General features: G+C 42.0%; 1 protein-coding gene across 6 annotated transcripts; it reads left to right on the top strand.

The window, feature by feature from the left end:
• Nucleotides 1-50: 50 nt before the first annotated feature.
• LOC110289022 (F-box/WD repeat-containing protein 15-like) lies at nt 51-23,110 on the top strand. Of its 6 annotated transcripts, none has more exons than XM_085828296.1 (10): nt 51-210; nt 959-996; nt 1,191-1,360; nt 2,271-2,389; nt 14,749-14,958; nt 16,325-16,489; nt 17,351-17,561; nt 19,532-19,710; nt 20,003-20,127; nt 22,877-22,982. In XM_085828296.1, exons 1-10 carry the CDS (start codon nt 121-123, stop codon nt 22,980-22,982), a joined length of 1,413 nt encoding a protein of 470 aa, XP_085684422.1. In that variant the 5' UTR covers nt 51-120. The 6 variants fall into 6 exon arrangements, with proteins under 6 accessions (XP_085684422.1, XP_085684420.1, XP_085684417.1 ...); XM_085828294.1 differs by lacking the exon at nt 22,877-22,982 and adding an exon at nt 23,044-23,110 and having other exon boundaries at nt 121-210; nt 1,191-1,354; nt 16,325-16,483; XM_085828291.1 differs by having other exon boundaries at nt 121-210; nt 1,191-1,354; nt 16,325-16,483.
• The last annotated feature ends 4,498 nt before the right edge of the window (nt 23,111-27,608 follow it).

Here is a 27,608-nt window from a genome sequence, read left to right as displayed (position 1 = left end):
CTCCAACCAAAGCCTGATGGCCTGTGGTTGGCAATCCTGTGAAATCTTTGGCAGAGTCTTTAAAATCACAGCAAGCTAGGGAGGAGAAAGAAGAGTCAGTGTAGACTTAGGCCACTAAAGATGGAGATCCATTTGCCTAGTTTGCCAATGATGAAAATCCTCTCCTATCTGGATGCCTACAGTTTGCTACAGGCTGCCCAAGTGAACAAGGTAAAAGCTCCTTGGCTGAACTCCTCCATTCAGTGCACCCTACATGAGGCCCTTTGACCTTTCCCACTCAGTCTTGCAGTCTTAGATACCCCAGCATCACACTCACACAGCCTGGCTTCATTCTTTCCTCCCACCCTTCCTTCTTTCTTTCCCTCCTTAAAATTACCTTATTCAGACCTGACTACTAAGCTCTGACACATTAGTGTCTTGGGGACTCAGCTGCTTCTCTTGACCAACAGTAGCTCCATCCTTCAGAATAGCAAACAGACATATCTAGTGCTTATGGGTTAGTATTATCCAGTGTGAAGACCTCAAACCTGGTTAATAGAGGTAGGATTAATGGCACGTGTCTGTAATTAAAGCACTTGTGAGGTGGAAGCAAGAAGATCAGGAGTTTGGGTCAAGCTCAACCACATGAATTTAATACCATCCCAGTTGACTAGACAACCTATCTCAGAACCATAACAGTGATAACAAAATTCTGCTAAATGAATGGAACAGGCTGCCCTGTGGAGATGTCTTGCTAATATGTGACATCCTTGATATTCCTTATCAGACCTTTGAGCCTGGCCCTCCTTCCACTGAGCTCTCACAAGGTGACTTGTCTTTGCTGGGGTAGGTCTTCCCAGGCTGGCTCAGCCTGCAGAGCTAGGACTGTTTGATTAACCTGTGTAGGCCCAGCCCAGAACAAATTGAGAGCAGGAGAGGGAGGGAGTTGTTGGTTTAAGGATTCTTTTCTCTCCCATAGAACTGGAATGAACTTGCAAGCAGTGATGTCCTGTGGAGGTAAGGAGAGGGGCAGGGTGGGGTGGGAAGAGGGGACAAAATGGGGCTGAGAGGGAAGAAGAGGCCTTCTGATTCTGGGCCTGGACCTCTGCTGCGTGAGGATGGTTAGTGAATAAATGTTTGCTCACTGTAACCATGGCTCTAAGGTGAGGTGACTGGGGTCAGCCTGATGGGATTGCAACTGTGCATTGCAGGAAGTTGTGTCAGAAGAGATGGCTCTACTGTGACATGCTCACCCTACAGCTCCATGGCAAAGAGACATGGAAGCAGTTCTTCATTTACAGAACATGGCAAGAACACGCCAAATCCCGGGCAAAGCCAGAAGATTTCACTTACAAGGAAATTCCGGTGAAGTTTGGTATAAGCTTGGATACTCTAGAAGAGATACCCACTTGGTTTTGCCCAGTCTGTGCAGTCCTACATTCTCATTTAATAAGAGGAAGGGAATTGTAGTTTAACAGGATGGGCCTGCTGTAACTAATCTATCTTGGAACCAATCTGTAATCTACTGAAGGGTTGCTCAACACCTTAAAACCAGTCCTATCGTTCTCTTTACCTGAAGGCTTCATACCCTTCACAGATTATAGAGAGAATTTATTGGGTAAATTGCCAAATAGGCTTTAGTATTTAACTTTTTCAAATCCTTCCTCAGTTTTCTGATGTAGAGATGACTTGAAATTTTTTATATTTATTTTTAGTATCTCTATATGTGAGGTGTGTACATGGCACAGTGTTTCTGTGTCACAAGACAAGTTTATGGAATTCATTCTCCTGAAGGCATGAATTTTATATTTTGTGTTTCTTTTGAGATAAGGTCTCACTACATAACTGTGGTGAGCCTGGAACTTGATCTGTAGACTAGGCTGGCCTGAAATTCAAGATCTGCTGCTTAACTTCATGAGACTTGTATAGGCAGCATGCTGATCTCAATCCCTTCATGAACAAATATGAATGACCTTGAACTTTGGATCCTTGTGCCTCCAAATGAGTACATTTATGGTTTATAAGCCTCTAGGAACTGCACCTAGAACTCTGCCCAGTAGTTATAGCCCCAGGCCCCAGTGCTCATTTTGTCTCTATAGAAACAGACTAAAGAATAAATGTAACTGAACCAATGACCAGCCTGTAGTGTGCATGCTGCCTCTCTCTCTCCATCTTTTCCACAGCTGTTATCTAAGCCTTCTTCATGGCAGAGGGAAGTAAAACATACCTCCTTCAGTTAGAATTGTCCCTCACCTGCCTTGTGTCCACATATTGTTGGGGTTTCCTTGCAGAATTTTGGGCACATCCATGTTATATCTCAAGGCATGGCTTAACAAGAAATGGACAAGGGAAGTCTGCTGTCTGTATGGTGACTTCCGTGAACAGGATTTCTACCTGGGATATTCATGAGGTGAGTCTGGCTGACAAAGTAGCAAAAGATACCCTCATATGAATACTAATTTCATGTTTTTGTTTTTGAGGATGATGAGACAGGATCCCCCAGTACAGACCTGGCTGTCCTGGAAGTCCCCATACAGATCCATCTACCTTGGCTTCCCATGTGCTTGGGTCAAAGCATTGCAACACCACACCTGATTTTTTTCCTCTTCCTACTTTTTTTGTTGTTGTTGTTGTTTTTAAAATGAATTATTTTCTATGTATGAGTATTTTCAGGGGATATATGTATGTGTAACCCATGTGTGTCTGCTGCATGTGGAGGTCAGAAGAGGATGCCAGGTCCCTTAAAAACTCTAATTGCAGATGATGATAAGCTGTGGGCACTGGGCCTTTGGGCACTGAACTCCAGTCCTCTATTTAACCATCTGTGCAGGGCCTGTCAGTGTTTCAAAGTTTTCATCATAGAGTTTGTTCTCATTCAAAGTTGGATTTACTCCTAAGTATTCTCTTTTTTTTTTTTTTTTTTGAGACATAGTTTTGATTATATATGTGTGTGTTCCTGTGTTAGTTTATGGGTGCTGCCAGCTGGCAGAGGCCAGAGGCTGTCAGGTGTTGTGTAGGCTTTGGGAACCCAATTAGGGTCCTCTGCAAGAGCATTAATTGTTCTGTACTGCTGAACCATCAGGGTTTGTTTGTTGTTGTTTTTCTGGTTTGGAACAGGGTTTCACTTTGAAAGAGACTTGGGGAAAACTTGCTCTGTAGACCAGGCTGGTCTTGAACTCTGAGATCTGCCAACTTCTGCCTGCTGGGATCAGAAGTTCATACCATGTCCAGCAGGCCCCTTCAGGGTGGTGTTCCAGGCTGCTGTGAATGGGAAGGCTTCCCTGATCCTTCTTCACTTTCTTTAGTGCTGCATGAGAAGGGCACTGATTTTTTTCCGTGTTATTTCTGTAGCCTGCCAATTTGCTGGGAGTTTATCAGTTCTCAGAGTTTTCCAGAGGAGTCATAGGGTCTCAAAATACAGCCTCATAGTGTCTGCAAATGGAGAAACTCTGGCTTCTCTTTCCTATTGGCTTCCCTGTTGTTTGTTTCTCTTGTTTTATTGTTCTAGCTAAAACAATACCATATTAACTGAGAGTAGAAGTGTGGATATACTTGTCTCGTTCCTGACTTTTCTGGAAATGCTTTGATTTTTTTTCATGCTAAGATGGGGGTAGAGCAAAGAAACTGTTGACATTACTGCTCAATGACATGATAAAGGTTTTTTATACATATGAGAGAATGGCCAGAGACACCTAGGACAGTCCATGGTAGACAGAGAAAGAAGTAAACTGTGTTGTGTTCTTAAAAGACTAGGGTATGTTTTGTACGGCAAATATAGTGAGGTGGGAGGTGTGCCTAGGCGGGCAGGCCCATGCTGAGGCATCCCTTCCCCTGAGGTAGGAGACATACAATGTGTATAGTGCAGAATAGAATTTATGTAGGTTCTGTGAAGCAGATTTGAGAAAGGAGTTGAGAGGGAAAGCTGGAGAGTAAAGAATCAGAAGGGACAAAGAGAGCAAGGAGGGGTCAAACAGCTCTTTTTATAGCAAGCCAGGCCTACCTGGTTGTTGCACAGTAACAATTGGCTTGAGCTCTGAAGAAATGCTAACATGCCTCCATTTTGGGTTAATTTTAGAAAGGAGAAACTAGAAAGAGGCAATGGTGAATCAGGAATAGGGTCATTGTGATCTTTAGTTGCTTCCTGCTGACTTTGGGGCCACATGTCTGGGAAACCTAAGAAAATGGGGATGGGGTCTTGGTCTAGTCTTAGGAGAGTCTCTTGTTTCGTTGCTGTCCAGGATCTGTGGTACCATCTGTGGGTAGGAAGGAGCAGGTCCAATAGAAGCATCCGTGTCTGTGAGAGCAGGTACTGACACATCTGTGGGTTGCTTCTCTGGAGCTGTCCTGGAGGTAGATTTTGAGTAAACACCTGGATATAGCAATGTGTTGGAACACTTATGTATATTGGAGGAAGAGAATAATGTCAAGTAATTTTGGGAGAAAAAGAAATGTTCTTAGGTGTACATAAGAAATCCTTAGACCTTGGTTGTTGGGGTGAAGGGAGTCCCAATCCCAGGGAACAGATTAATCCCAGCTTCTGAAACAGGCAACAGGTAGGATCTTACGCCATTGATTGGCAGGTGTACTTATCTAGATTGAGTCTGTTTGGTCCATAGGAGGTGGATCTTAGTGGAGTTCAGGGAGCTCATAACTTTACAAAAGAGATAAATCTATTAACAGCATGAACACATTTTAAGAAGAGTTTATGGAAGTATATAATAAAAAGGGGGTAAAAAAAAGTTTAAGGAAGACAAAACCTTTTGTGGAGCAAAAAGAACAACAGTGGATATTTTCTTCTATCTGAAAGACTATATATATATACATATATATGTATATATATATGTATATATATATGTGTATATATGTGTATATATATGTGTGTGTATATATATATATATATATATATATATATATGGCATCATGGAGATATTTTAACTTCACATTTAAAAGACAAAAGAAACTTTAAAATTTGACCATGTGAATATTATAGTTGATAATATAGTTTACTATGAGAAACACATAATTCTATAATTAAGAGTAATTGAGAATAGTACTCCATGTGTAAATATACCATATTTTCTGTATCCATTTCTCTTTTGAGGGACATCTGGGTTGTGTCTAGCTCCTGGCTATTATAAATAAGGCTTCTATGAAATAGTGGAGCATATGTCATAATTACATTTGGGAGCATATTCTGGCTATATGCCCAGGAGTGGTATAGCTGGGTCCTCAGGTGGTACTATGTCCAATTTTCTAAAAAATCACCAGACTGATTTCCAGAATGGTTGTACCAGCTTGCAATTCCACAAGCAATAGAGGAGTGTTCCTCTTTCTCCACATACTCCCCAGCATCTACTGTCACCTCAGTTTTTGATCTTAGCCATAATGCCTACAGTGTGGTGGAATCTCAAGGTCATTTTGATTTGTATTTCCCTGATGACTAAGGATATTGAACTGTTCTTTAGGTGTTTCTGAGCCCTTCGAGTTTTCTCAGTAAAGAATTCTCTGTTTAACTCTGTTCCCCATTTTTAATAGGGTTATTTCGTTCTCTGGAGTCTAACTTCTTGAGTTCCTTGTATATATTGGATATTAGCCTTCTATTGGATGTAGGATTAGTAAAGATATTTTCACAATCTGTTGGTTGCCAGTTTATGCTATTAACAGTGTCATTTGCCTTACAATTGCTTTGCAATTTTATGAGGTCCCATTTGTCAATTCTTGATCATAGAGCATAAGACATTGGTGTTCTGTTCAAGAACTTTTTCCCTGTGCCTAAGTGTTCGAGACTTTCCCCACTTTCTCTTCTATTAGATTCAGTGTATCTGGTTTTATGTGGAGGTCCTTGATCCACTTGGACTTTACAAGAAGTTAAGAATGGATCAATTTTCATTCTTCTACATGTTGATTGCCAGTTGAAACAGCACCAGTTGTTGAAAATCTATTTTATTTTTCTTCGGGCTGATTTTAGCTCCTTTGTCAAAGACCAAGTGACCGTAGTTATGTGTGTTCATTTCTGGGTCATCAATTCTATTCCATTGATCTACCTTCCTGACATTGCTTCAATACCATGCAGATGCCTTGAGCATAGTTCTCCTTGAACCTTCCTGGGCTGAGTGTCTTAGGAAATGAAACAGGGCTAGAGCTGTGGTACCATTGTTGACCTGGCTGCAGCACAGCTATGTAGGTAGATAATCTCTGTTCTCTATAGTTTGGTTAGTGCTAGGAGCACATATGATGCCCTGGGAGAGGGGTGGTGTGGACCCTAATACCAGTGGGAAAGTACCCAGGATGGGCCATGCCTGAGGTTCTTGAGGACATTACTCCTGGCTTGTCTCAGCATTATGAAACCAGAAAACCACTGTGCAGTCACTGCTGGTTTATGCAAGAATTTTTTCTCTTCTGTACTCTGACTCGTGAGACTGCCAGCTGCTGAGCCATTGGTGGAGAGAACAGGGTAAATGCTGGAACCTCAGTGTGTGTTTACTTTTTTTGTTTTTAATTAGGTATTTTCTTCATATACATTTCCAATGCTGTCCCAAAAGTCCCCCATACCCTCCCCCCCTACACTCCACTACCCATCAACTCCCACTTCTAGGCCCTGGCATTCCCCTGTATGGAGGCATATAAAGTTTGCAAGACCAAGGGTCCTCTCTTTCCAATGATTGCTGACTAGGCCATCTTCTGATACATATGCAGCTAGAGACAAAAGCTCAGGAGGGTAGTGGTTAGTTCATATTGTTGTTCCACCTATAGGGTTGCAGATCCCTTTAGCTCCTTGGATACTTCCTCTAGCTCCTCCATTGGGGACCATGTGATCCATCCAATAGCTGACTATGAGCATCCACTTCTGTGTTTGCTAGGCCCCGGCATAGCCTCACAAGAGACAGCTGTATCAGGGTCCTTTCAGCAAAATCTTGCAAGTGTATGCAATGGTGTCAGCGTTTGGCGGCTGATTATGGGATGGATCCCCGGGTATGGCAGTCTCTGGATGGTCCATCCCTTTGTCTCAGATCCAAACTGTGTCTCTGTAACTCCTTCCATGGGTGTTTTGTTTCCAATTCTAAGAAGTGGCAAAGTGTCCACACTTTGGTTTTCATTCTTCTTGAGTTTCATGTGTTTTGCAAATTGTATCTTGTATCTTGGGTATTCTACGTTTCTGAGCTACTATCCACTTATCAGTGAGAACATATCTGGTGAGTTCTTTTGTGATTGGGTTACTTCACTCAGGATGATGCCCTCCAGGTCCATCCATTTACCTAGGAATTTCATAAGTTCATTCTTTTTAATAGCTGAGTAGTACTCCACTGTGTAAATATACCACGTTTTTTGTATCCATTCCTCTGTTGAGGGGCATCTGGGAACTTTCAAGCTTCTGGCTATTATAAATAAGGCTGCTATGAACATAGTGGAGCATGGTTCCTTCTTACCAGTTGGAACATCTTCTGGATATATGCTCAGGAGAGGTATTGCAGGATCCTTTGGTAGTACTATGTCCAATTTTCTGAGGAACCGCCAGACTGATTTCCAGAGTGGTTATATAAGCTTGCAATCCAACCAACAATGGAGGAGTGTTCCTCGTTCTCCACATACTCACCAGCGTCTGCTGTCACCTGAATATTTGATCTTAGCCATTCTGACTGGTGTGAGGTGGAATCTCAGGGTTGTTTTGATTTGCATTTCCCTGATGACTAAGCATGCTGAACATTTTTTCAGGTGCTTCTCAGCCATTTGGTATTCCTCAGGTGAGAAATCTTTGTTTAGCTCTGAGCCCCATTTTTAATGGGGTTATTTGATTTTCTGGAGTCCACCTTCTTGAGTTTTTTATATATATTAGATATTAGTCCCCTATTTGATTTAAGATAGGTAAAGATCCTTTCCTAATCTGTTGGTGGCCTTTTTGTCTTATTGACGGTGTCTTTTTCCTTACAGAAGCTTTGCAGTTTTATGAGGTCCCAATTGTCAATTCTTGATGTTATAGCACAAGCCATTGCTCTTATATTCAGGCATTTTTCTCCTGTGCCCATATCTTAGAGGCTTTTCCCTACTTTCTCCTCTATAAGTTTCAGTGTCTCTGGTTTTAAGTGGAGTTCCTTGATCCACTTAGATTTGACCTTAGTACAAGGAGATAGGAATGGATCAATTCGCATTCTTCTACATGATAACCACCAGTTGTGCCAGCACCATTTCTTGAAAATGCTGTCTTTTTTCCACTGGATGGTTTTAGCACCCTTGTCAAAGATCAAGTGACCATAGGTATGTGGGTTCATTTCTGGGTCTTCAATTCTATTCCATTGGTCTACTTGTGTGTCGCTATACCAGTACTTTGCAGTTTTTATCACAATTGCTCTGTAGTACAGCTTTAGGTCAGGCATGGTGATTCCATCAGAGGTTCTTTTATCTTTGAGAAGAGCTTTTGCTATACTAGGGTTTTTGTTGTTCCAGATGAATTTGCAAATTGCCCTTTCTAATTCGTTGAAGAATTGAGTTGGAATTTTGATGGGGATTGCATTGAATCTGTCGATTGCTTTTGGCAAGATAGACATTATTACTATATTGATCCTGCCAATCAATGAGCATGGGAGATCTTTCCATCTTCTGAGATCTTCTTTAATTTCTTTCTTCAGATACTTGAAGTTCTTATCATACAGATCTTTCACTTCCTTAGTTAGAGTCACGCCAAGGTATTTTATATTGTTTGTGACTATTGTGAAGGTTGTTTTTTCCTAATTTCTTTCTCAGCCTGTTTATTCTTTGTGTAGAGAAAGGCCAATGACTTGTTTGAGTTAATTTTATATCCAGCTACTTCACTGAAGCTGTTTATCAAGTTTAGGAGTTCTCTGGTGGAATTTTTAGGGTCACTTATGTATACTATCACATCATCTGCAAAAAGTGATATTTTGACTTCTTCCTTTACAATTTGTATCCCCTTATCTACTTTTGTTGTCGAATTGCTCTGGCTAGGACTTCAAGTACAATGTTGAATACGTATGGAGAAAGTGGGCAACCTTGTCTAGTCCCTGATTTTAGTGGGATTGCTTCCCGTTTCTCACCATTTACTTTGATGTTGGCTACTGGTTTGCTCTAGATTGCTTTTATCATGTTTAGATATGGGCCTCAAATTCCTGATCTTTCCAAGACTTTTATCATGATTGGGTGTTGGATTTTGTCAAATGCTTTCTTTGCATCTAAGGAGATGATCATGAGGTTTTTGTCTTTGAGTTTGTTTATATAGTGGATTGCGTTGATGGATTTCCATATATTATACCATCCCTGCATCTCTGGGATGAAACCTACTTGGTCAGGATGGATGATTGTTTTGATGTTTTCTTGGATTCAGTTAGCAAGTACTTTATTGAGGATTTTTGCATCAATATTCATAAGGGAAATTGATCTGAAGTTCTCTATCTTTGTTGGGTCTTTCTGTGCTTTAGGTATCAGAGTAATTGTGGCTTCATAGAATGAATTGGGTAGAGCTCTTTATGCTTCTATTTTGTGGAATAGTTTGAGAAGAACTGAAATGAGATCTTCTTTGAAGGTCTGATAGAACTCTGCACTAAACCCATCTTTCTGGGCTTTTTTTTTTTGGTTGGGAGACTATTAATGACTGCTTCTATTTCTTTACTGGATATAGGACTGTTTAGATCATTAATCTGATCCTTATTTAATTTTGGTACGTGGTATCTGTCAAGAAATTTGTCCATTTCATCCAGGTTTTCCAGTTTTGTTGAATATAGCATTTTGTAGAAGGATCTGATGGTGTTTTGGATTTCTTCAGGATCTGTTGTTATGTCTCCCTTTTCATTTCTGATTTTGTTAATTTGAATGCTGTCCCTGTGCCCTCTAGTGAGTCTGGCTAAGGCTTTATCTATCCTGTTGATTTTCTCAAAGAACCAGCTCCTCGTTTGGTTGATTCTTTGAACAGTTCTTCTTGTTTCCACTTGGTTGATTTTGCCCCTGAGTTTGATTATTTCCTGCCTCCTACTCCTGTTGGATGAATTTGCTTCTTTCTGTTCTAGAGCTTTTAGGTGTGTTGTCAAGCTGCTAGTGTGTGCTCTCTCTAGTTTCATTTTGGAGGCACTCAGAGCTATGAGTTTCCATCTTAGAAATGCTTTCATTGTGTCCCATAAGTTTGGATAGGTTGTGGCTTCATTTTCATTAAACTCTAAAAAGTCTTTAATTTCTTTCTTTATTCCTTCCTTGACCAAGGTATCATTGAGAAGAGTGTTGTTCATTTTCCACGTGAATGTTGGCTTTCTATTATTTATGTTGTTATTGAAGATCAGCCTTAGTGCATGGTGATCTGATAGGATTCATGGGACAATTTCAATATTTTTGTACCTGTTGAGGTCTGTTTTGTGACCAATTATATGGTCAGTTTTGGAGAAGGTACCAGGAGGTGCTGAGAAGAAGGTATATCCTTTTGTTTTAGAATAAAATGTTCTGTAGATATCAATTAAATCCATTTGTTTCATAACTTCTGTTAGTTTCACTGTGTCCCTGTTTAGTTTCTGTTTCCACGATCTGTCCATTGATGAAAGTGGTGTGTTAAAGTCTCCCACTATTATTATGTGAGGTGCAATGTGTACTTTGAGCTTTACTAAAATTTCTTTACTGAATGTGGCTGTCCTTGCATTTGGAGCATAGATATTTAGAATTGAGAGTTCACCTTGGAAGATTATAACTTTGATGAGTATGAAGTGCCCCCTCCTTGTCTTTTTTGATAACTTTGGATTGGAAGTCGATTTTATTAGGTATTAGAATGGCTACTCCAGCTTGTTTCTTCTGACCATTTGCTTGGAAAATTGTTTTCAAGCCTTTCACTCTGAGGTAGTGTCTGTCGTTTTCCCTGAGATGGGTTTCCTGTAAGCAGCAAAATACATGTCCTGTTTGTATAGCCAGTCTGTTAGTCTATGTCTTTTTATTGGGGAATTGAGTCCATTGATATTAAGAGATATTAAGGAAAAGTAATTGTTGCTTCCTAGTATTTTTGTTGTTAGAGTTGGCATTCTGTTCTTGTGGCTGTCTTCTTTTAGGTGTCTTGAAGGATTACTTTCTTGCATTTTCTAGGGCATGGTTTCTGTCCTTGTATTGGTATTTTTCTGTTATTATCCTTTGAAGGGCTGGATTTGTGGAAAGATAATGTGTGAATTTGGTTTTGTCATGGAATACTTTGGTTTCTCCATCTATGGTAATTGAAAGTTTGGCTGGGTATAGTAGCCTCGGCTGGCATTTGTGTTCTCTTAGTGTCTATATAACATCTCTCCAGGATCTTCTGGCTTTCATAGTCTCTGGTGAAAAGTCTAGTGTAATTCTGATAGGCCTGTCTATATATGTTACTTGACCTTTTGCTCTTACTGTTTTAATATTCTATCTTTATTTAGTGCATTTTTTGTTCTGATTATTATGTGTCGGGAGGAATTTGTTTTGTGGTCCAGTCTATTTGGAGTTCTGTAGGCTTCTTATATGTTCATGGGCATCAATTTCTTTAGGTTTGGAAAGTTTTCTACTATAATTTTGTTGAAGATATTTGCTGGCCCTTTAAGTTGAAAATCTTCATTCTCATCTGCTCCTATTATCCGTAGGTTTGGTCTTCTCATTGTGTCCTGGATATCCTGGATGTTTTGAGTTAGGATCTTTTTGCATTTGCCATTTTCTTTGATTGTTGTGCCCATGTTCTCTATGGAATCTTCTGCACCTGAGATTCTCTCTTCCATCTCTTGTATTCTGTTGCTGATGCTTGCATCTATGGTTCCAGATTTCTTTCCTAGGGTTTCTATCTCCAGTGTTGCCTCACTTTGGGTTTTCTTTATTTTGTCTACTTCCCTTTTTAGGTCTAGTATGGTTTTGTTCATTTCCATCATCTGTTCGGTTGTGTTTTCCTGTTTTTCTTTAAGGACTTGTAACTCTTTAGCAGTGTTATCCTGTATTTCTTTAAGTGAGTTATTAAAGTCCTTCTTGATGTCCTCTACCATCATCATGATATATGTTTTAAATCTGGGTCTAGATTTTCGGGTGTGGGGTGGTTGCCCAGGACTGGCTGAGGTTGAGTGATTGGTTCTGATGATAGTGAGTGGTCTTGGTTTCTGTTAGTAAGATTCTTACGTTTGCCTTTCGCCATCTGGTAATCTCTGGAGATAGTTGTTATACTTGTCTCTGCTTAGAGCTTGTTTCTCTCGGGATTCTGTTAGCCTCTATCAGCAAACCTGGGAGATAGCTCTCTCGTGACTTTAAGTGGTCAGATCACTCTCTGCAGGCAAGCTCTCCTCTTGCAGGGAAGGTGCACAGATATCTGATATTCAGATCTGCCTCCTGGCACAAGATGAAGGACCGAAACAGGGCTGGTCCCAGAAGCTGTTAGCTTCTGTAGTCCATACTCTCACCTGCGCAGACTAGTCTCAGAGGGATCCGGGAACCAAGATGGCTCCCCAGGTGCTCCAGGAAAGCCCTCCCAGGCGGGGCAGTCACCTCACCTCTGGAAGGGAAGGTACCCAGATGTTTTGACCCCGAAACAGGGTCTGCCTCAGAAGCTGAGGCGCTTCTGTCTGTCCCAGAACCTGTTAGCTTCTGTAGGCCAAACTCTCACCTGCACAGACTCTCACATGAGTTCCTTGATTATCCTTTGCTCTCTCAACTATTTTCTATTTTAATAGGTAACAGAGCCTAATGCAATGAACATTAATCCATTCTTGAGGTTGCTTGGTTCTGTTTGTCTGGGAGAAGGTCTTACCCTATAGTCCTAGCTGGCCTGGAACTATGTAGGCTAGGCTAGCCTCCAACTCAACAGATCTGCCTGCCTCTGCCTCCTGAGTGCTGAAACGAATGTGGTGGCCCAACATACCCAGCAAAGGGGTTTTTATTTTGTTATGGTCTCAATGTTTAGAAACATTTTCTCCTACAGCACACTGGAAATGTAACATAATGAACATGATGATATTGGGGTTGGATGTTTTAGAGTGTTTGTTTTTTGTTTGGTTTGGGTTTTGGCAGGTGGGTGGGAGGAGGCTGTTTAGGATGATATCAGGATATCCTAGAGTTCAGGCTGACCATGGGCTCATGGGGACCCTCCTACCTCTGCTTCCTAAGTGCTAGGCAGGATCCAGTGGTGCATAATCATCCTAACTGGTAGAGGGAGCCAGGAGTGTAGTGGGAGCTCAGCCAAGGGAGACTGAGTCATGGCTGTATGGTAATGAGGCCTTCAACAGGTTGCCTTTCAAATGAGGCAAAGTGCACGTCACATTTTAGTGATATATTCTTCAAAGAAGAGATTGCATTTGGAGGGAAGGAGAAGTTATTAATAATTTTCATGCAAATGGAACTAGGACTTAAAAATAATTATTGATTGCTGCATATAGTATTTTACTAAAGTTGATTATTCTCTTGGCTTTTTGTCATTGATGCTGCTGCTGCTAGTGGAGTGTGGGTGTTTGTGTGTGTGTATTTGTGTGTATGTGTATGATTTATTATTTAAAAAGTTATTTATTTTATTTGCTCTATCTACATGTACACCTGCATGCTCAAAAATGACATCAGAACCAGTATAGATGGTTATGAGTCATCATGTGGTTCCTAGAATTAAATTCAGGACCTCTGAAAGAGCAGAAAGTGCTCTTAACCACAGAGCCTTCTCTCCTGCCCCTTCATTTTTTTTTAACGTAAAGTAAATCCTGGAAGAGAACCTGTTTTTCTCATTTGCCATGATTATTGCATTGATGATACAATAATCAGGTTTGAATTGATTCATTGGGAATAGGTTTGTTTCATTTGTTGTAAAACTTAACACTGCTAGAAGTGGTAGGATAGGTCTTTAACTCCAGCACTCAGGAGGCAGGGGCAGGCAAGTTTGAATCCTGCCTGATTTCTATAGAGAGTTTCAGGAGGGCCAGAGTATAGAGTGTCTCTGTCTCAGAAAACAAAAAAACCAAACGAAACCAAACCAAACCAAAAACAAAAACACACCTATCCCCACTAGAATTGATGACAGGCACATGCTCCCTGCTGCACTGTAGTGAAAGGTGAACTGGCTCTGAGCACAGGGCTGCTGAATGTTCTTCATGCATATTTGTGGGAGTTGTTTCTCCACTTCCATGTGGTTCCAGGGGATTAAACTCCTGTCATCAGGTCTAGTGGCAGGTGCACTTCCCTGCTGAGCCATCTTGGCAGCCATGTTCTTCTCTCTGGTCTGTATAGTGAGTGTCTGCTCACCTCTGAGCATAATGCATGTGTCCTGTTTCCCAGTCCAATCCTGCCACAAATAATATAGATGTTTGATTTTCTTCTTTGTGTTTCTCTTTATTTTCATGTACAAAGTTATTCTGTCTGCATGTATTTGCATGTGAGGGATTCAGACCTTCTGGAAGTGGAATTACAGACAGTTGTGAGCTGTACTGGGTGTTCAGGGAATTGAACAAAGCTCCTTTTGTTAAGAACAGCTGGTGGTCTTACCTGCTGAGCCATCTCTGCAGCCCTAGGTTTATTTACTTTTATTTATTTATTTTTGAGATAGTCTTGTAATGTAGTCCCAACTGGCCTGCATCTTGACATTGTAGACCAGATTGGCCTCAAGATACTAATGACTATCCTGTCTCTACCTCCCAAGACTGGGATTCTAGATCTATGCTACCATGTCCAGTGAGGGATGCTTAGAAATTGCATATTCTTTTCTTGTAAGTAAGAAGGGATTCCAGTCTGGACAAGGTTTCCAAATGAACCTGGTAGGTGAAAGCGGTTGAACTGGAGATGCTCAGACATGATGATGATCTTGTTCTCCAGGGTGCTATGACCTGGGTAAGCCCAGTACAGCCCTCCTATATCATGCAGATGACTACCCTCCCTGAGATGCACATTGCAGTCACTGTAGATATGCAATCAACTATCAAACTGTGGGACTGTCACAACAGTGAAGTTTTGGCAACTAAGGGCCTGTTCTTTTCCTGTCAATTACTGCAAGCTGAATTTACTAAGGATGACCCAATTGTCTTGGTAAGTGACAAGCACTCCACCACCACCACCACCAAATAGGGAATAGTCACATAGAACAAAACACTTGCCAATTTGAGGTACCATTACTGTCAAATCACAACTTACCTTCTTGGAGTCTCTGCAAACACTCAGAGTCAATCACAGTATATCATAAATATGACCATCACTTAGCCTTTGACATATTAAAGTTCTTTCCTGGGATCTGGGGAGAGGTGGCACAGTGGATAGCAGTGTTTTCTGTGCAAGCGTGAAGATCCAAGTTCAAATCCCTAACACTCACATAAAAAGTGGGACGTGGCTAAATGTGTCTGTACCCCCAGTGTAGTTGGGGATGAAAACACAAGGTTCACTGGGACTAGATGGCTGCTAGCCAAGATAGCCTAGCTCCAGGTTCAATAAGAGACTCTCTCAGGAAATCAGGAGAAGGGTGATCTAACAGGGTACCGGGCAGCCTTCTCTGGTTTCCATCTATGTCCCAGTATATAATCTTCATACACATGCTTAAGTATAGAAATAACAAGCACAAGAACACACACACTTTTTCTAAGTGATTTTATATCTTCTTGTCTTTGAAATGTTTTTTACTCCTGAATCCATGAATTTGGTTAGAGACAGTAGAGAAAAATATGAATTTTATCACATATACAGAAAATGGATAATGCTGATGTCCCAGTGAGTCCTTGGGAAGTATTTTAGGGTGGAGAATCTTGATACACCCTACCTACCTCATGAGTTTAAGACAGAGTATAATGATATACTCATGGCTAGCCTAGAACTCACTGGGTAGACTAGGGTAGTCTAACTCACAGAGATCAGATGGTCTCTGCTCTCAGAGTGTTGGGATTTAAGACATATGCTAGCATGCCCTACAAAAGGTTCTTTAAAAATAAATCCTGCAGGGCATGGTGGTGCATGTCACAGAGGCAGATGAATCTCTTGCATTTGAGGCTAGCCTGGTCTACAGAGCAAGTTCCAGTATAGCCAGGGCTACATAGAGAAATCCTTTCTCAAAAAATTCAAAAGGGAAAAACAATTATTTTGTGTGTGAATATTTTACCTGCATGTGCGTCTATGTATAAACTCTGTCTCTCTGTTTCTCTGTCTCTCTGTGTGTCTCTCTGTCTCTCTCTGTGTCTCTCTCTCACACACACACATACACATACAGTTACATACTGAGTCATCACCCCAGGTCTAGAGAGTCTTAATCCAAAAGGATCAGCATAGACACTCTGTAAGGCAGGCTGGTCACAGCTCTGGGTCTCATTACTGGACTTGGAGACACAGTGGTGAATCTCAGAGCAGATAACACTGCTTCCTCCATACTTAACCTTTCCCCACTGACCAGGTGCTGCTGCTCTGATTTCAGGTAGGTGATGCCTATGGTAATCTCTACATCTTTAGGATTCCTGACTTACACCTCATTTCCAAGGTGAATGTATTCCCATACAGTATTGATGAACTCTACTTTTCTCCTCAGAAGAAATGGGTCTTTCTGATGGGGAAACGCCTACATGACTTGATAAAGGTAGGTGTTTTCTAGCAACACCAGAGTGAAGGTGGGAGACAGTGGGAAATTCCAGTCCTCAAGGAGGTCAGGGCAAACGACTCCTCCTTTCCTAAGCCCTATCATAAGAAAAGCCAACCTACAGTCAAGGAAGAATAATGTGCTTGATAGCAGTCAAATGACCAGTCACAATGGCAAATGTGTATTAGTGAATTGTCCTTGAAATGTGGCTCAGCCAAAGGATGAAGGCAGGTGAAATAACAGTCACCAGACAACTTTGCTGGGTAGAAAGCAATTTTCAATCACTGGCTGACATGATCAACAGTGGCTGATGCATTTCAGATAAGTGCTTCCATACCCAATGTTTATATACTGCCTTCTCTCTTAACTGCCAGCTCTCTGGTGCCTGGTTGTTAGGTACTGGGAGAGCAATGGTCTGTGCAGAGTTCATGTACTCCTGAGGGCCCATGCATATTTATTTAGTTTTATGCATTGATATGCATTCAAAGAAGCCTGGGTTACAGTATGACAGTCTCAATGCCTCATTTAAAAAAAAAAAAAGTCCAGAACAGCCCTGGACTAGTCCTCTGCACAGGGAAAATATACTTAACCAAGCTCTGCCAGATATATCCATTGGGGTAGGATGACCTAGGGGCCTTATGACCTGAGTCAGGGACTCCATTCTGTCTCTGAATATGATGGGAGGGGCAGGAAGAGGCTGAGTTTTTCTGACCCTTGGTGGGAAAATGACTGTTCGTCCCTGTCCTGGGTAAAGAATAGATGCAACCACTCTTGGGTTTATTTTGAAAGCCACTTGTCTTGAGAGTGCTTGTGCCAGGCTTCAGATATTTACGCTTCATTAATTTCACTGGGCAATACTCTCTGCAGGTGTTTTACGTGAACAGCTTACTGAGGACATCAGAATTCTCTGACCCAGTGTCTACCGTTCTCAAAGTTTCATTATGCCAAGGAGTCTTCTGGACCCCAAGAAGGGAAGACAGGATAATCCTGATGTCCACAGTTGTACGCCAAATCATCACAAAGTTTGACACATTTGATATGAAGTTGGAAGGGATCGGGAACAAAGTAACTGTTCAAGGTAAACCTTAGAAAATTCTCAATCCAGACATGATGTCATATGCCCCAAAATCAGGAGACTGAGTCAGGAATTCTTCATAGAGGGTGCTGTCTCACAGATGGATCTGGAAAGATGTTTTAGCATGTGCACATGCATACACACAGAGAGAGAGAGAGACAGACAGACAGAGAGACAGAGAGAGTCGTACATACATACACACCCTGAAGAAGTTAAAAAATAATAATAAAAAGTCAAGAAATTGTAGTGCACACCTTAAATCCCAACATTCAGGAGGAGAAATAAGTAGAATTCTCCAGTTTCCAGGTCAGCCAGATCTATGCAGTGAGTACCAGAATAGCTAGCTATGGATGCATAGTGAGACCTTGTCTCAAAAGCAAAACACCAAATGACAAGAAATAATAACTATATTATGGGGTGGCAAAATGTTTAGGATATTACTACTCTACCTATGGATTGTGAACCCTTGGCAAATTTCTATCCACAAAAAAAATACTTAACTCACTGAAAGACCCACAACGTGAGGACTCCCTCACGTTCTGACTCAGGAGAGGCGACACCCCAAAATCACCCACAAGAAACGATCTTGCTGCAACTGCAAGAGGATTTTTATTCGAGAGCGTTCTCGGGCCCATGGTCATACACCACGCAGGGGTAGAGGACCATGGCACACTGAGTAGCTGAGTAAGGGGGTATTTAAAGAAAGAAACCACAATTCATGGAGGTGGGGAGGGCGTTGTTGGAAAATACCAAAAATACCAGTTAAGAGTCACAAGGAAGTATAAAGTCACAAGTGTCAGGTTATCTCTCAAGACAGTTTCTAAGAGCCCCTAACAATCTAAGAGCCCCTAAAGATAGCACATTTGCATTGCAGGTTCCAGTAATGGTCAGGGTGCCATTCTTTGAATTGAACCCAGGAAGCGGGTAGGTGGAGGAATGTCGCTATCTGTTTTATGACCAGTACCTGGAGCACTAAGCCACAAAGGCTACACTCCCAAGCCTGGGCCCAAAAGCCTCGAATTTTGTTTTTACTTTGCTATACTTTTTTAATACTTCTTCACTCACAAATCTTAACAGTAACAAAATTACCATTATGAAGTAGCAATGAAAGTATCTCTATGGTAGGGAAGACCCCCCTCCCCACCCTGCCACATGAGAACTGTATTACAGTTCAGTAGGAAGCATTAGTAAGGTTGAGAAGCACTGGCTTAGAGGATAGATGCACTTACCTACAGAGCATGACGACCTAGTTCAATTCCTGGGGTACCACAGGATGGAGGAGAGATCCAAATCCCTCAAGTTGTCCCATAACCCCAACATGTGTGCTTCTGGCATGAATATTTACACAAACATGATAATATAAAAATAATTTGTAAAAGAAATCCCCATTTCTCCTGTGTCTCCCACAAGTGCTCAGAGTAAGCTATAAATGCTTGTCATTTTTTGCATTTTTAGTTTTTGAAGACAGAGTTTCTCTGTGCAGCCAAGGCTAACCTGGAATTTTTTCTGTACACTAGACTGTCCTAAAACTTGGAGATCCACTGAACTATACCTGATTGTGGATAAGCTTATGACAATTCTCTATATGATGTTTTTATGAAGGGAGAAGGAGGCTCCTTGTCCAGATGTGAACTTGGGTACTACAATAGTGATCTACAGTTTTCTCAAGGAGACTTCATTTCTGTCATGCACTAGGGACTGGGTTCTACTATTCTTTCCCAGTACAGTTGTCTTTTTATAATGTTTAAGCTACTGAGTATCCACGCCATCCCTGAGTCATAGCCTGTCTTTCCATGTCCAAGGACATGGACTTCACAGGACATAAACTTGACAGATCAATGGACTGTTTTCATTGTCTCTTTCAGACTAGCATGCCATGGAAGGAGGGATATGCTTTTCAGTAAGCATTAAGGATATTGCTCTTACGTAAATGATTTTTAAAAATGCCTCTGTATTTCTGTTGTTTGGTACAGGATATTTGACAGCCAGCTTCTCGCTGACAGAACATGAGGGGAGACCAGAATATTTTGGAGTCAGTGATAAGGACGTGATTGTTTGTTCAACTAGATTCTCTCTCTTGCTTTTCGACATAAATGGTGTCCGTCTGCAGTCATTTCAGTACTGCCCAGAAGAGATCTGGAGACTATGGGTGGTATGTTTGGAATGATTTCTGCCCAGTCAGGCTTAAAAAAAAAATAGATTTACGTTTTTTAAACTTCATACTGTTGTGGTGTGCACATATGCATTTGTCTGTGTGTGAGCACTTGCCGAGGTCACAGGCTGACTTCCTGGTGTTAGTCTCTTTCTTTTTCCCTTTACATGGGCTCAGAGCACCACCCTTGCTCAGCAAGTGCCTTTACCTGATGAGCCACCTACTAGGCCCTCTCCGTGTTATTTTATCTGACATTGACTGCAGCCTATTCACATTTCTATGTTCTTTGAAGGACCCTGTTCATGTCATTGCCACCTGTAATGATGGCTCTTTGGATGTATATGCATGGGAGGAGAGAAGCCTGCTACTAAGGAAGTGTTATCGACTACTAAATAGGAGATATCATCCACCATTTGCGTAAGCTCTGCTTCTTGACTTACACTGGAAACTAATTTTAAAACATTTCTGGGGCTGGAGAGTTGGTTCAGCAGTAAGGAGCTTGGCTGCTCTTCTGGAAGACTTGGGTTCAATCTCCAGCATCACATGGCAGCTCACACTGTCTGTAACTCCAGTTCCAGGGCACTTGACAGAAACCTTCACACAAATGTATTGAAAGCAATGTTAAACATATTAAAAAGTTCTATATAAAAATGCATTGTTAAAACAAAGTAGAACTTTCTGTGAAAAGACAGGACTAGATTTATGATCTCCAGCATCACACAGAATAGACATTGGGCTGTAAATGTCTAATATGTGAATAGTAGAGTCAGGAGCGTCCAGAATTTCAAGGTCATCTTCTGCTATTTAGCAAGTTTGGCATTCAGATTGGGTTCATTGCAAAAGTCATCACAAAAAAAAAAAAAAAAAAAAAAAAAAAAAAAAAAAAAAACCAGGAACTGGCTAAGCACAACACACACTTTTAATCCCAGAAGTAAGGTGGCAGCCAAGTTGCTATCTTGTCAGTTTGAGGCCACCCTGGTCTACATAGTGAGTCCCAGGACAGCCAGTGCTATAGAGCAAGATTATATATTAGAAAAGAAGGAAGGGAAGGAAAAGAAAGAATAGCTAGTTCTGGGAACTCAGCACATATGTTGTCAAGAGTCTCAAGCCCACAGTAGAAATGCGGGGACTATATCCTCATATATTGTCTTTAATGGCAGCATGGATTCTCCTGAGTGTGACCCCCTCTTGGGGTCCTTCATCAGTGAGCTGTCATCATCTCCATGTGGCTAGTTTCCTTTGACTTTTACTTGCCTTCATCGAAATTCTTTTCAGTGGTCATGGTGTGGTGTTACAGTCCCCAAACCCTGCACTCAGGCTGCTGAACCAAAAGTTGATTGCCAGTTTGCAAGACACTTTTAACCCATCTCCCCCCAAAAATTAAAAGAAAAAAATGAGTCCCTCCACCTTATTGGATTTCTCTGTGTAAACTCTAAATGCTATGTAGTTAAGACTAACCTAAAAGTTTGTGTATCCAGAGCTTGCCTTGAATCCTGAACCTCTTCCCTTTCACTCAGTCTCAGATTTTTAAATTGGTATCAGTTTCTTCTCCTTCAGGATTTGGAAAAGGCTCTACAATGTCCTCTGGCTTCTATGATGTGCTGAAACATCCCTGGTCATTGGGGTCTGTCAGTCTATAGATGATCAGGTGGAATGTCCCTCTCATTTCACATTTTTGGTTTAATTATTAGAAACTTTTTCTTGTTGAATCTAGTGTCAATGGTTGGAACGTAATGTATTTGGTCTTGACCTGCTTTTGACTCTTTGTTGACTTACCAGTTTGGGGAAGGTACTTTGTCTTTCTTGTGCTTGGGGAGTGAATCCTGGGTCTTCCACATGTAAAGGATTAACACTGATAAAGAACTTTACCCCCAAATTTCAGGGAGTTTTTCTGTGTCTGCCACATACCATGTGGAGAGAGGTAGGGGGGCCATTTATACCATCTCAGTGCAAAGCAGGATAAGGGTGTGGACAACAGGATTCAGCTAGAGTCTGCAAGTCCAAGGGCAGAGGCGGTGTCATTGCCCAGGGCAGGCCTCACACTTAGGAGCTCCTGAGTGATCGATTAGAGGTTTATCTCAGTAGTGAAGAACAGAATGACTGACAGGAGCCCCACCATCTCACAGCCCTACTGCAGAGGGGATGCTCTGCTATATTCACCCTGAGTGGACCAAGATTAGCAAAGGGAACACAACTCAACTTTAAAATAAATTTATAAATTACATCTTTGGTTTTTTCCTGAGACAAGGTAACCTAGACTAACCTCAAACTCCCTCAAACTCTGTCAATTCCTTGTCCTCAGCTCCTAAGTTGACGTGATTTATAGGTCTGGAACATCACACCCTGCTTCTCTCTCTTTTCTTAAGCTAGGATATGTACTGAACAACTGAGGATTGAGAAATGGGGCAGAGGTCTATTGCAGGGGGCTGGGATTGGAACTCATGCTATGCATGATAGTCGTCCTTAGCCAATGTGCACAGTTACTCAAAATTAACCTGAGATGGCTCAGCACTTTAGGCAATGCCACCAAGCCTGACAAGTTCAGTCTCTGGAACCTATTGGTAAAAGGAGAGAACTGATTCCCACAACTTATTATCTGCTCACTCAACTCATAGGAGCATACACATGCACTCCCATTAACACACACACACACAAACACACACACATACACGTTCAAGCACACATAGCCACACATACCAATGGATGCAAGCATACATGTGTGTGGTCACACATGCACACACACAGGCATGCAAACATAGGCATATACCCATTCAGGTGCACACAGGCACACACATGCTCAAGCAGAAGCACAGACACACTCACACAAGTGGACACCTACACACATGACAAATAAGCATATTGTTATTTGTTTATTTTGTGTATATAAGTACATGGCAAATGTCTTCAGACACACCAGAAAAGGACATCAGATACCATTACACCTGGTTTTGAGCCAATATGTGGTTTTGAGAATTGAACTCAAGACCTCTGGAAGAGCAGTCAGTGCTATAAAACACTGAGCCATCTCTCCAGCCCCAAACAAAAAAGTATTTAAAAGTTTTAAACAGATTCAAGACTGTGATGAAAAGACAGTCCTTTAATTATCAGTTGATAAACCTCACTCCCATTTGAGTACTGACATCTTGTTTTTTTTCCCCTTTTGCAGCTTCATTATTGAAACATTATGCGACGATATGAGCATAATTTTAGTGATGACTAATAGTCCCAACCCCTGCTGTCTGATAGCATATACCTTGAACGTCTGCTCTTGAAAACTGAGTGTGTTGTGTGTCGTCTTCCTCAATGATAATAAAAGTCTATTTGCAAGCACAGGTTGGCGATTTCAGTGATTTTAAGCAGTGAAGAGGCCAAACTTGGTGGTGCACACCTTTCATCCTGACTCTGGAAGTCAGAAGCAGATGGAAGATCTGAGTTCTGAGATCAGCCTGGTCTGCAGAGCTAGTTCCAGGCTAACCAGTTTACATTAAGAGAACCTATCTCTGAAAGAAAAACTATGGCTAATGTACACACGTACTCGTGTACACACACACACACACACACACACACACACACATTTTGCTGTGACATCTGTCATTTCATTGGTATAGGGTTGACTCAGATGAGCAGGCCATGTGGGCAGCTTATTACTACAGAAATCATGTGGCAAATTAAAATTAAAAAAAAAAAACTTTTTTAAGACTGTAATTATCACTTCACCAATTCCTCCTTTAAACCTTCCCATATAACTCTCTTCACTGTTCTCTTTTGAATTCTTGACTGATTTTTTTCTCTCAAAACACTTTTGAAACAAAGGGCATGTGGGCTAGAGAGATGACTCACTAACTGAAGACCACTGGCTACTCTTCCAGAGGACCTGGGTTCAATTGCTAACACACAGACAGCAGCTAACATCTGTCTGTAACTCCAGTTCCAGGGGATATGGTACACTTCACACAAACATACATATATGCAAATTAACAACACAAAAAATCTTGAGAGAATAACAATTATTAAAAGCTAGGTGGTGGCAGAGCACACTTTTAATGCCACATCGTGGGAGACACAATCGGCCAGAACTGAGTACAATCCAGCCTGGTTTACAAAGCCAGCTCCAGGACAGTCATTGCTATGTATGTATATGTATAGAGAGAAACCCTGTCTTGAAAATCCTTAAGATGGAAAATTAAAGTTAATTGAGCTTATTGCTTAAAAGGATTAGAGTCAATAGGATGGAGCAAAGACATGGAGACAGGAACAGTGAAGAGTGCACATCTTGGTCTGCACATAGGAAGCAAAGAGACAACATGGGAATTACAAGTCTTTTAAATCTAAAAACCTATTGACAGTGTCACAATTCCTCCAACAGAGCCACACTTCCTAATCCTTCCAAAATAGTTCCACAAACTATTGAGCAAGCTTATGGGAGTCGTTCACATTCAGATTACCACACATGCACACACATGCAAAACACAGAATAATACGAAGAAAGAAATCCCATAGCTCAGCCACTTGAGGGAAAAACCTAAGGGATCTTCAACCATATGAAGAGCTCAAGGCTAACCTGAATTACATGACACCACCTCTCAAAAGAAATAAAGCCAGGGGACTAGAGACAAGGCTAGGCAGTTAAGACAAGAGCCGCTCTTCCAGAGGACCCAGGTTCAATTCCCAGCACCCACAGGGCAGTTGACAACTGACAATCCTGTTCCAGGGCTCCAAAGCACTCTTTTGGCCTCTGAGGAAACTACATGCTTTTGGTACACATTCAGGAAAAACAAACTTACATACATACATATAGACATATATGCAAAACAAGCTCCCTGACCTTGTGGCTCTCTAGGTAAGGGAAGTGTATGACTGGAGACCCAGAACTAAGGAGGCTGAGCCTGGTCACGGGGAGTTCAAGGAAGCTGAGACTGTGACAAAATCTTTTCTCAAGTAAGTAAATAAGTCTATATTGCTAAACAGAAGAGACTTTTCTGAGTTGGGAATGAAAATATTACCTACTGGAAAAAAAACAGACAAAGCAAAGACAATTTGTTCATAGAATTTTAAGAAATTTCTTAATGAATTTCAGAGAATGTGCCCTTCCCCTGTGGGGCCCTGAAAGGCAGCCTGTTTTGGTTGAATGGAGTTTGCTCTGAAGACCCAGTAGAAAGGTCTACAAGGAACAAGACAGTGTGCCATGTTCTCAGAGACAGGTGCCTGACATTACAGAGCCCCCCAACTCCAAAATTCTGTGGCTATCAGTCACACAGTCAAAGCCCCAAGCTCCTGGCATTCTAGTTTGACTCCACCCTCACAGTTATCTGACTATAGCCAGGACTCCTCCTCTCCACAGTTACCTGGCAACAACATGGTAGCCCAGCCCACTAGAAAAGGAACTGCTTGGCCCTTCCTCCTCTCTTAGGCTCTTATCTTCTTACTCTCCTTTCTAGCTCTCCTTTCTCCTCCATTCCCCCCTTCTCTCCACTTGGCCATGGCCAGCCTCTCTCTTTCTACTTTCTCTCTTTCTTCCTGCCTTTCTACAATAAAGCTCTAAAACAGTAGAGTGTCTCTGTTCATCAACGCCTGGTGTGCTTGAACGATGTGGAAGGATTTCCCTAAAGAGCCACATCTAACTTTCTGGAAGGCATTCCTGTGCCCCACCCCCAACCCCTGCCCATGGACAGGATCAAGGATTCTTGCCTGCATGGGAACCACTCAGCACATGCTCTCCCTCTCTCTCCTTCCCTATGCCACAAGGCTGGCTGAACTGCCCACGGGGACTCCACATTGTTCTCAGCTCTTCCAAGGTATCCAGCTCTGTCTGGGATGCCCAAAACTGAGAACCTGCTATCTGTGGACTCAATGAGGTTCAGTGACCTCACACTGCCTGCCCCTTGTCTGCCCCCTCGCCCAAAGCAGCAGGCAGGGTTCCATTGCTTCTCTCAGGCAGACGACACCCAACTGTGGCCAAGTGGAAAGCTTATGGCAGTCCTCCCTTGTCCACCTGACCAGAGCACTAGAAATCTGAGAGGATTCCCATTTTCTCCCTCTCCCTTTATTCCCCCAGGCTGCTGCCCTACATTCTCCCATCCTGGAGCAGGGTAAACAGACCTAGAGTGCGTGGCACGATGGATTTTAAGACTTAGGTGGAACTGTCTGCCTTGCTGTACCTGCAGTTATCTACAGGAACTTAGAGGGAATAGACTGCCCAGCTAAGCTTGCTTTGCAACATAATCCAGTTGAAACAAATGATGGGTTTTATGGTCTTCTCTTTATGAGCTGGAGCTGCAGAATTAAATTTTGAATTTTGATCAGAACCTTGTCTTCATTCTGCGCTTCTCTCGTACTTCATCCCTTTCCATTTCCAGTCCCCTTTCAGGTAAACCCAGTTTTCTATGAGCGTTGGATGGCTACATCTGGTGCTGGAACAAAGAGTCTTAAAATGGGGTGACCCACTGAGAAATGTTGTCTTGTGTAGAGCTCCAGATAAAACAAAGGAAAAGTAACAGTATCCTGCACACTAAGCAACGAACAGCATTAATGGTAGCACGAGATATAAAATTTATTTTTTGGAGGCTATTGATGCAGGAGGTGCAGTTAAGCAGGATACAGCTAGGCTGGAGTGATGCTGACCAGATGCTGATTTCACACAGGGGTGACAGTGCATTTCACAGGGGAATTCTATATAGGGAAACATACACAGCCAAGAGCTCCTTCAGGATAGAGGAGCAGGGTTTAAAAAACAGATTTTGAGAAAAGCACCTCTAGCTACCCACAACACCCGCCACAGGATCTTAAGACTTCTGGTGAGTGGAACACAGCTTCTGCTCCAATCCAATTGCGCGCGGGACCTGAGACTGCATTAGTTAGGGAAGCAGAAAACCGGCCTGAGTAGGGCCACAGGCCTCTTCCGGCCAGACCAGCACCAGGGTAGCTAGAGCACAGGGTCGGCTGATACCCGAAAGCTAACCACGACCCCCGCCACAGGATTTTGAGACTGCTGGTGAGTGGAACACAGCTTCTGCTCCAGTCCAATCACGCGGGACCTGAGACTGCTTTGGTTGGGGAGGCAGAAATCCGGCCTGAGTAGGGCCACAAGCCTCTTCAGGCCGGACCAGCAACGGGGTAGCTAGAGCGCAGGGTCGGCTGACACCCGCCAGCTACCCACGACCCCCACCACAGGATTTTGAGACTTCTGATGAGTGGAACACAGCTTCTGTTCCAATCTTTAAACAGTGACAACGACAACAACTAACCCCAGAGATTACCAGATGGCGAAAGGTAAACGTAATAATCTTACTAACAGAAACCAAGACCACTCACCATCATCAGAACCCAGCACTCCCACTTCACCCAGACCAGGGCACCCCAACACACCGGAAAAGCTAGACACGGATCTAAAAGCATATCTCCTGATGATGGTAGAGGACTTCAAGAAGGACTTCAATAACACACTTAAAGGAATACAAAGGAACACTGGTAAACAGGTAGAAGACATTAAAGAGGAAGCACAAAAATCCCTTAAAGAATTGCAGGAGAACACTGCTAAAGAGTTACAAATCCTTAAAGAAAAACAGGATAACACAATCAAACAGGTAGAAGTCCTTAAAGAAAAACAGGAAAATACATCCAAACAGATGATGGAAATGAACAAAACCATACTAGACCTAAAAAGGGAAGTAGACACAATAAAGAAAACCCAAAATGAGGCAACACTGGAGATAGAAACCCTAGGAAAGAAATCTGGAACCATAGATACGAGCATCAGCAACAGAATACAAGAGATGGAAGAGAGAATCTCAGGTGCAGAAGATTCCATAGAGAACATCGGCACAACAATCAAGGAAAATGTAAAACGCAAAAAGATCCTAACTCAAAACATCCAAGAAATACAGGACACAATGAGAAGA

This window comes from Mus caroli, unplaced genomic scaffold, assembly GCF_978045245.1.
Source record: "Mus caroli unplaced genomic scaffold, Mus_caroli_1 scaffold_11, whole genome shotgun sequence".
In the NCBI taxonomy this organism is placed as follows: domain Eukaryota; kingdom Metazoa; phylum Chordata; class Mammalia; order Rodentia; family Muridae; genus Mus; species Mus caroli.
This window is presented reverse-complemented; position numbering and strand designations above follow the sequence as displayed.